This window comes from Aythya ferina (assembly GCF_964211825.1).
Source record: "Aythya ferina genome assembly, chromosome: 4".
NCBI lineage: Eukaryota > Metazoa > Chordata > Aves > Anseriformes > Anatidae > Aythya > Aythya ferina.
The window spans coordinates 9,265,566-9,274,879 of NC_140300.1; the positions used below are offsets into that span (position 1 = coordinate 9,265,566).

The following is a 9,314-nucleotide window of genomic DNA, read 5'->3' on the forward strand; positions in this document are numbered from 1 at the left end:
TCTGAGTTCTCTTCCCAGCCTCTCATTTCAGAATGGAGTCCAACCCATGCTGGTGGTATGTGCCGGGTATGAATATGGAGGCAACGCAATGCATTTTTCTGCTGTTATTAAGAATATGACAGGTCACCATTTCAAAATGATTTTGATACTTGCAATACTTTTTGTTCACCAAAGCCCTTAATGACAGCAGCAGCATAAAACTGAACGGCCTTGCCGCCCACTTGTAATGCTGCTAACCAGGTATTTTAGATACAGACTCGGTGTTTTCTTATTTCCAGTGTTAGATGTTATCTTAAGGTTGCCAGCAAGGCAGTCAGAAGCAGATACGTTGGGAAAGAAAGTGTAGATGGAAAATTGTTTGTTTCTGAACCGATTTCCTTTCCCAAATTATGTGAACAAGTTATTAGCAAAATTAAAAAATAAAAATTAAAAAAAAAAAATAAAGGCATTAAAAACCTTATGCAAGAAAAATTACAGGGTTTGATACCGTTCTAATATAGAGGTGAGGCTTAATAGCTTTAGAGGTCTGTCTACGCAAGAAATTGCAGACATTGATTTTAATCACATCTCAACTCTATACGGGGACACTTGTTTCCCGGTCAGCACACAACATTTGCTTGCATCTCCTGCTGAGGGATCCTCCTGGAGGAGGGAGGAGGAGGACCTCTGCCCCCTTTTGCTGTGGTTTCTCCTGCATTTCCTATAGGGAGGAAATGTTTCTCCTGCTGAGCTCTGCCTGCTGCAGTGGCACGCTGGTGGCAGGGCACGCTGTGCTGCGGTGGCCAGGCTCTTGGAATGACACCTTGCATGGTGTCCTTCACTTTATTAAGCATCTGAAGGTGCCAAGTTGAATGTTTTCTCTACTGCAGGTTCCTCCTTAAATCTCCTTCAAATCCCTGCCCTGTGGAGGAATGGGAGGAAGCCGTGGCTATGGCAGTGACCAATGTTCCAACAAAATCGCCCCAAATCCTTTATTAATGGGTGAAACAATCATAGCTTCTCTCTAATTCAGCAATCAGGAATTTAGACATGGATCATGCCTACGTTTGTGCCTCCCTCATGCCTTCTCTCTGGGGTGCAAATGAATTTGTAAAAGAGCCTGGGGTGAGGGTTTAAGTCATTCATTTAACAAGGCTCTTTAAAAGCTTCTTTTCTAACCTGCCAAATTATAGGATGGTTGTAATTTAAGTCTTTCAACATTCAAGAAAATGCCTGCTGCATGCTGGAGCATTAGCACCCCTCAACACTGAGCAATGCGAGCGTGGGGCTCCGGGATCAGCCGGGGCTCCGCTTGGAGAGAGGTCTGTCTGTGGCGACAGGGGCTCCGTGGCTTGCAGAGTGCTAATTAGAAAAAACACTTGCAAAAGACTGATCTTCCAACACTTCTGGATAGAATAAATTTGAAGTGCTATTGTAATGGCGAGGGCTCTGTTGGTGGAGGTGGTGTTTTGTGTTTGCCACCCGGTGCTCCTTTCATGTCCGCCCTCTCCGGCATTGTGAGGGCGGAGAGCCCTGCACTGAAAGCCACGAGGTCCTGAGAAAGCAAGGGGAGCTTTCAGCTGGAGCCACGTGTACCCTCAAAAAATCATTTTAATTATTATTATATTTTGAACCCCAAAAATCAAGTGGCTCCATAAACTCCTACAGCTTGTCACTGCTGTTATGGGGCAACAGGCGCAGGCTGATGAGGCAGGAGAGGGCCGAGGCCTGCCACAGCGCCCTGAGGTAGGCCCCGTTATGGCCTTCACCGCATCTGGGGACACTGAGGGGCAGATTTTGTCCCTATTTGTCCCATCTGCTGTCACCCTGCCTCCTCCCTCATACCTCTGGATGTCTGAATTAGCAAATATCCCTGCTGTCCTTGTGTTTATCCTTACTATTCTGTCTGAGAGGCTCCGGGGACAACGTGTTGTGCTTCAGGGCTAGGAAATGCTGTCCTGGGCTCGTGTGGCGGGTCCCAGGTGCCCCACTCTGATGCTGAGGACAAAGATTAACCAGACCAGGATCCAATGCCGGTCAACCTTATAGAAAACCGTGTCTGTTTTAGCTTAGATCCAAAACTTGTGAGGAGTTTTGGCTGTCACTAGGGCAAGCCTGGTTTGTGGAAGCTTTGGCTCGTTCCTAGACAGGGGATGAAGCCCAGGGCTGTGGTTAGGTTGCTCCTCGGCCATCCACAACAGCTGCATCACCTGTACCTGGCACAAGAGGCCACCTCTGCCACCCAGCCCAAAGCCAGGATTGCCCCACGGAGCTTCTACTCATGCATTACAGCAGCTGGACTTGGACCCTTCTGGTGAGGTACAGCTACATGCTGTAGGGAAGGGTGCCATGGCCAAGCGAGCACGGAGGAAGGGGTGTAGCTCTTCCATAATGCCTTGTAGCTGCTCCTTCCTCTCTGTAAGCATGCTGTGTGTCCCTCCTGTGTGCGCTGTGGTTCTGGTGACACCCTGATGGGGGTGGCCCTGCTGGGGCAGGGCTTGGGGCAGAAGGACCCCCAGGTCCCTGCCAGCCTCAGCCATCCTGTGAGGCTGGGACGTCCCCAGCAGGATGGGTGGCAGCCAGTGCCAAGCCCTTCTTTGGGGTTTCATGACATGGCCCCGTGTTTTAGGCTTGTGGCAATAATCATCAAAGCATTTGAACAGACAAAAACAGGCTGAGGAAATACACTGCTGGCGCCTGTCGTGCCTTATCAGTGCAGGCGCACCCTGACAGAGCTCGGGTATTAATGCTCCTAACCAAAATCAGAAGCATCTGTGCATAGTATAGAGCAGTAAGCCACCGTTATCTTTATTTTTCATTTATTGTAATGAAATCTCATTGGAACGCCAGGGTTGAAAATTTTGTTCCTTAAACAACAGCAACACAAGTTGATTAGGAATGAATAGCTTTCTGACTAGTCTGTTTTTGCTTTACGCCTGGAGCAATTTGAAGAAATTAGTGGTGAATAGGAAAATTTGTCAGTGTTGTGAATAATTATACCTGCAATTATTAAACACTTGTTATTAAAGCTGATCATAAAGCCAGCAATTTCTGTTCTGGCTGCATACCGATAATATTAAGGATGCCAAGAGAAACACAATGGAGATGATTGGAGATCTTAGTGGGACAGAAGGAAGAAAGCTGGCTTTTATTTAGCCCAACAAGGGAACTGCTGGGGAGGATTTAACTGAAGTATTTCGTATATTGAAGCATATTGCAATAACAGGCCCAGTGTGAGAGGGAAGGGACCGCTCAGGTTTAATGGCAAAAGTTAAAACCTGCCCTTGTGGCTCTGTGGTTTCTTTAGCTGGGCCTCTCCAGAGGTCTTTGGTCACAGGAGCATCGTGGCTGCCATTGAACACCTCAGGTAAGAGGAGAAAAGCCTGACCACTACACCAGGGAATGGATGAACAAAAACTCCCAGAATACTGTTTTTCCACAAAAACCAAGTTAACCTCAAGAGCAGAGATGAGCAGAGTGAAAACTCCTATTTTCTGAATGACCTCAGCGCCGATGGAGAAATTAAGGGGCAGCACTGGGATGCCTCCGTTACGCAGATCTCCACCTAATGCCTCCAGAGAGACAGAAATATTTTCTTTCTACTTGCTATAGAGGAGATGAAACTCCACTAGAGGAAAATAATGGCTATTAACTTCCAAAAGGATGGTGATTTGGTCTGAAATAAAATTCCTGCGGCTGGCAATACGTGCTGGAGTTGTAAGATCAAGTAGTGAATTACCTGCAACACTGCTACAGGGGAGGGCTTTGGAGCTGTGAATGGGGGGAAAGTGTGCCACAACCCATTGAGCAACCGGTAATGCAAATCACAGGGGGGAAAGAAAAATAAAAGAGAGAGGAGGAAAATAAATTAACTTCCTAAAATGTTGTCCCATGGCCCGGGAGGAGCACCAGGCTAGGTCATTGCCATCATCCAGCTCCTGCTCCCGTGGCAGCTATGGCATGATGTGGGTTTTTGCATGGCCAAGCTTGGCTGGGGTGTTGGGCTTTGCCTCCTGCCCCAGTCTTCACTGGTGCCCTTGTTGGGGGCCATGAAGTGACCCCCATGAAGTTGTCAGTGCGCTTTAAAACCCACAGAGATCAGGGACAATGTTCTTGCATTAAATACATCTCAGGGTCTTCCTTTCATGTTCTCCAACAGCATCGCCATGGTCTGGTGGCGCCCAGAGGCCAACAAAACTCACGTGTGGGTGGACGTGTGCTTTCTGGCCTGACTGACTGCAGGGCTGTCCCCCCTTGGGCATTGCTGCCAGTCCTGGAGGTTTGGGAGCTTTTCCAGGTCACTAAGTCAGGGTAGGTCAGTGATGGGGGGCTCAAGGCACACAGTGGTGCTGAGCAGGATGGAGAGCAGTGAAGGATGGATTTGGGAGGAAAGCTCCCTGTTTCGAGGCGATCTGCTCCTCACAAGCAGCAGGTGCCTGCATCACCTGTAGTGGGGGAGCTCACGCGTGGAGATGTCTGCTTCCCGGTGGTTTTATGTCTTGGTAGAAAGACTTCAAAAATTACCCCTTAATTAATTTTACATTGAAATCGAACTGGCTTTACATGGCTGTATCTGTTGAACAGACTGATGTACCATCTTGGGTCTGTTTGACTGGAAAGTGACGCCACTCCTGGAAGCCATCACGTGTTTCCCTTAGCTGAGCGCTGACACGCTGCAAAATGTTCTCACTCCTCGTGCAGGCAGCCGTGCTCTGTGATGAGCGCCGTCCTTATGCCTTAAATGAATTTAAAATCTCTTAATCCAAATGCTTTATGCTTGCTTAGGACGTGGCAGTGCATCTCCAGGGGCTGTTAACTTTTCGGGGTCAGCATGCTGCACTCCACACCGCGCTGCTGATGGGGGCTGCATCAATGTTCTCTTCCAACGCAGTTTTAAAGGATGAGAGAAGACAAATGAGAGAATTTTAATAACCTTCAAATTTTTTTTTTAGGGGTCTGTGTAAAAATAGCATCTTGAAAGATGAAGATTAACTATTTCAGCACTGCTGGGAATTTTTGTCTCTCGGAACTGGCTCAGCTTAACAGACATGAACTTGCGCAGCCTCCTGGTTGGTTTCTTTCTCTTCCCAAAGGAAGCAGCCGAGCACACCTTGCCCACTCCCTGCATCTTCTCTCCACTGCACCAGAGGCTGCTGCTCCACCTGGTGCTCCCCCAAGGGGTCTTGAAGGTATTTTCAGCCTTGTCAGATGGAATCACCATCTATCCCACGTGGCCATACCTATTCTGTGACGGGCTGACCGCTCCCCGCTCAGCATCCTTCCCCACCAGTTACAGTCTCCAGGTTTAACATCGCTCCCCCAGCAGCGCTGGTGCTGAGGCTGCCACCGTGAGTTAATTAGCAGTGAATTATGTGCTGCAGAGGCTTCCTACGATAAGCGAGGTGAGAGCAGGAAGCAGTGATGCAAGAGCATTTGCTGCGTAGTACAATGAATAACTGGGGATCTGGCGTGAGACACACAGGAAAAATCCCTGGCTACAGGTTACTGCTGCAGTCCCCCACTCACCTCCTACCTCACTGACCCCTGGGGAGCCTGTGACCACGCTCTCTTGCTCTGGTTTTAATTGCTTGTGCTTGCATTTTGCTTTGCGTGCAGCAAAGCCCGAAGCAAAGCCCACGATGCTGCCCTGCCCGAGGAAGCACGCGCTGCCTCCCGGGGGAACTCGCACAGGTGATGGCTTGCTCAAAAACTGACCTGTGGCACCTGCCTGCAAATACGGAGCTGGCCCCATGCTGCACCGAGGGGCGCGGGCAAGGCCGACAACCCTGCAGGGACGGGGCAGGCAGGCAGGCAGTGTTGATGCACTTTGAAGAATTATAAATCAAGGAAAATGAGAGTGCTGCAGGATTTCAGAGTGTCAGAGGCAGATTAAAAAGCTGTAACATTCAGGAGCAAACAAAAACATCAAGCGAGATTTATTCTGAAACAGCCTCAGTGTTCCCGGCGCTCCCTGCACCCATTAGCACAGAAGGGTGGTAAGTATGTCATCTGCCATCGCTGTGTACAAGGTGCTGCTGGGCTGATGCTCACACCTAATTCAGATGCACGTTGTGCCCTCTGGATGCACCACGGAGCTTTGGGAAACAAAGGCATTAAATAAATACGCAGCCAGGGAGCAGGGCTGCAGGACTGGCGCTGCTGTGAGGCCGGGCTCCCTCCATCTCCATCCCCCTCCTCTCCACTTTTCCAGACCTGAGGAGTTTCTCCTGCAGGCTGACGCTGACGTTCTCCAGGTTAACACTTGGACTTGATGATCTCTGAGGATTTTTCCAACCTGAATGATTGTCTATGATTCTACAAAAGAAGACCCAGCCACACAGGCTGATGTCCACACTATTTGGCCGCGTATTATCTCCCAGTTCTTAATTCAATCTTGAGCCGTAAGAGACCGGGCAAAGCTGCCCTGAGAAGAGGTGTCCTACAAACTGTGGTAGAGCCTGGGGCTGGCTTTATTAATTTTCCCTTAAAATGTCTGGCATTGATTGCTCAGATACAGGCGGAGGAGCTGGGCCGACCTTGCTGGACATCAAAGCCTACCCTGCGAGACTGGAGCTTAATGTTTCAAAGAAATCTGCGCTGCATCCAAGTGTGTACAGGATATGTGCATGGCTTCCCCACGGATTTATCAGAAGGAAAACCAAAAAGGAGACAAACATCTTCTGGGGTGAGCTTGCTGTTTGTTTTCTTAGGGCACTGAGTGAAACGTATCCATGAAACCAAGCGTCCATTGCTTACAAAACCACGGGGTGTTATGAAATCCTGAGCCCAAGGAGGTCAGCAGAAAGGCTCCAGCAAGGCTAAATCAAGCTTCAAATAAATGTGGTTTTGGTTTGCGGCGAACCTCTGGAGAAGAAATTCCAGAGAAATAGTATAAAGTTTGGGACAAATTCCCTGAGATTTCAGGAGGCAGCGAGGGGCCACATGCTGCAAGCCCGTCCCCCAGGGAGGCAGGGGAAGGAACATGCGCCTCGATTCATGCCATGTGGGGCCCTAAATTGGGGTCTTCCTCAGGTAACCCGAGGCCCAGCCCTAGGCACTAACAGCATTTGTAACCATCGCATTAGAGGACAGCGCTAAATGAGGATTAAATGATTAATTTCGTTGTTTACCATGCAGTTGCAATGCTCATTCCCAGATGCAAAGACTCAAACTGCATTAGAAAACACTCACCGTCTCGCTGAATAAATGCCCTCGTTTGTCTTTTTTTTTTTTTTTTTTTTGTTCCTTACAGGTCTTTAAAAAATAATTACAAATAGATCTTTTCTTTCTGCCTTTTCCCCACCTCCCTGCAAACAATGGCCTGTCCAAGGGCACCTCGGCTGCAGCTGCTGCTACCTGCGAGAGAATATATTACAGCCTTCACCTCCAGGATCACCTTGGAAACGGCGGAGAGGCTTTATGTGGTGTCCAGAGGAGACCTGGCCGTGGTGCAGGGCCTCGAAAAGGGCATTGCCCTTCTGCAGAGCGCTCTTGATCCTCTATCTGTGGGTCACAATCCCCGGGTGGGTGCATCCTGGTGTGGGCTGGCACATCCAGCCCTGGCCCCACAGCTGTGGGCATGGTGAAGTGAGAGTGGATGCACCGGTGTCTGCCCCAGGTGCTGGGGCTGGGAAGCTGTTTCAGGCCCTGTTTCAGCTGTTTCAGGCCCTGTTTCAGCTGTTTCAGGTTGTCAAGCTCTCTGCTGTGTTATCACCAGGAGGAGTCTTCGCACCACGGAGAGGAGGGAGCCCGCTGCTGCTGCAGCAGGGAAGCTGATGGCAAGGCAGCCGCAGCTGCACCCTGCCGAAATCCATCCCTGCCTCCACTGCCTGATGCCCTCCTGGAAAGGAACAACCTCACAGACCTACGGCCAGTGGTAGGCAAAATGGCAATGCAGCCATTCAGCCTCTCGTGGCAAGGGTTTAGGCACTAACGACACAGCAGAAAATAACTGAGTTCCCCTAGGACAAACACACGACAGAATATACACGCAGAATGAAATCAGGCTGCTGTTTCTACCTTCTTAACCACAGCTTTTTCAAGGGGTCACCACCCGTGCTCCCTCTGTGCACGTGGGACAGCTCTGCTGGCTGCTGCAGAGACGGCGGTGGCATCTCTGCAGCGTTTTGGCCGCTCCAGAGACCGCTCCCAATGCACATAAGGCAAAGTGAAGGCCTGGTATAGGTCAGGCTCATAGCATTCATCTCGCTGCAAACCAAGGGGATGCTAATTGTTCTACCTAATCACCGGGGAATTTTGCAAGAGCTGTCTTATCTCTTTGGCAGAGTGCAGAAGCGATGGCAGCGTGGTGGGGAGATGTCACCGTGCCGAAAGGAGTGGGGGAGCGGGCATGACAGATATGTGGGCCCCTGGGCATTGTATTTCTCATGAAATGAGCTGCACTTTGTAGTATTTTCACCAAATATATGTATATTTCAGTAATGGGGGTGCTGATGAGAGTGAACCCAGAAAAATGGTGGACATCAACAGACTGCATGATGGAGGTCAGAGAGAGTGTTAATTGCCTTCAGAGGGCCAGCTTGTGAGCTCTTTGCAGTATTTTTACCTGCCTTTACCTCCTGAAGAGGCACAGTGATGCTGTAAGAACAGGGCTGTGGGTGATGGTGGTTCAGAGATCTGGGTGCACATCCATGGGCTGCAGAGGAGCCCCCTGGCCATGCAGCAGGTCCAGCAGCCTTGCTATAGGGGCAGGAGCCATACAGCACCGATCAGCACCACTTTTATCAGAATGAGGTAAGTTCATGGGGACAATAACCTCATGGTTTGTGTTTTGTTTTGTTTTTTTACTCATGGGTGTTGAGGATTTCAGCTGAAGGCTGAGCTCAGGGATCAGCACCAGGAGCATCCCCGGTGCTGCAAGGCCAGGACCAACTCCCCCCGCCCTGCTTACAACTGGGGGAAATCAGAGAGAAAACGGGCGCTTGGCGTTGCCATGGATACTGTGAGGCCGGACTTGCCGAGAAGGAAAAGGTTACAGAAATCTGGATGCATCCTGAAAACGCTCCAATTGTGTTTGTTTTATCAAAAAAAAAAAAAAAAGTTCCTTTGCTTGTGCAGAGGTGGCATGGGTGGCCTCGCAGTTTCTGATTCCTGCTCCCCCACCCTCACCCCATCCCCTCTTTGCTGCTGGCCCTGTGTCCACTGCTGGAACTGAACCCCCAGAAATGCCTTTAACAGTCTCCTTCTTCCTTCCCTGTCTCCGGCCACCACCTCCCCTCTCCCTGCCCACCTCTGTGCCCTTGTGGGGCTTCCAGCCCCACGGGGCTGGCAGCAGCAGCTCCTTTCTTCCTCTCTTCAGGACATCGCAGCCTGGA

The 9,314-nt window shown here is 50.0% G+C and overlaps 1 protein-coding gene across 1 annotated transcript; it reads left to right on the forward strand.

Moving 5' to 3' along the window:
- The first annotated feature begins 5,981 nt into the window (after positions 1 to 5,981).
- LOC311436885 (uncharacterized protein) lies at positions 5,982 to 8,709 on the forward strand. Its single transcript, XM_084519434.1, has 4 exons — positions 5,982 to 6,664; positions 7,232 to 7,502; positions 7,697 to 7,855; positions 8,419 to 8,709. The coding sequence occupies exons 2-4, from the start codon at positions 7,296 to 7,298 to the stop codon at positions 8,419 to 8,421; spliced, it is 369 nt and encodes a 122-aa protein (XP_084375560.1). The 5' UTR covers positions 5,982 to 6,664; positions 7,232 to 7,295; the 3' UTR covers positions 8,422 to 8,709.
- The last annotated feature ends 605 nt before the right edge of the window (positions 8,710 to 9,314 follow it).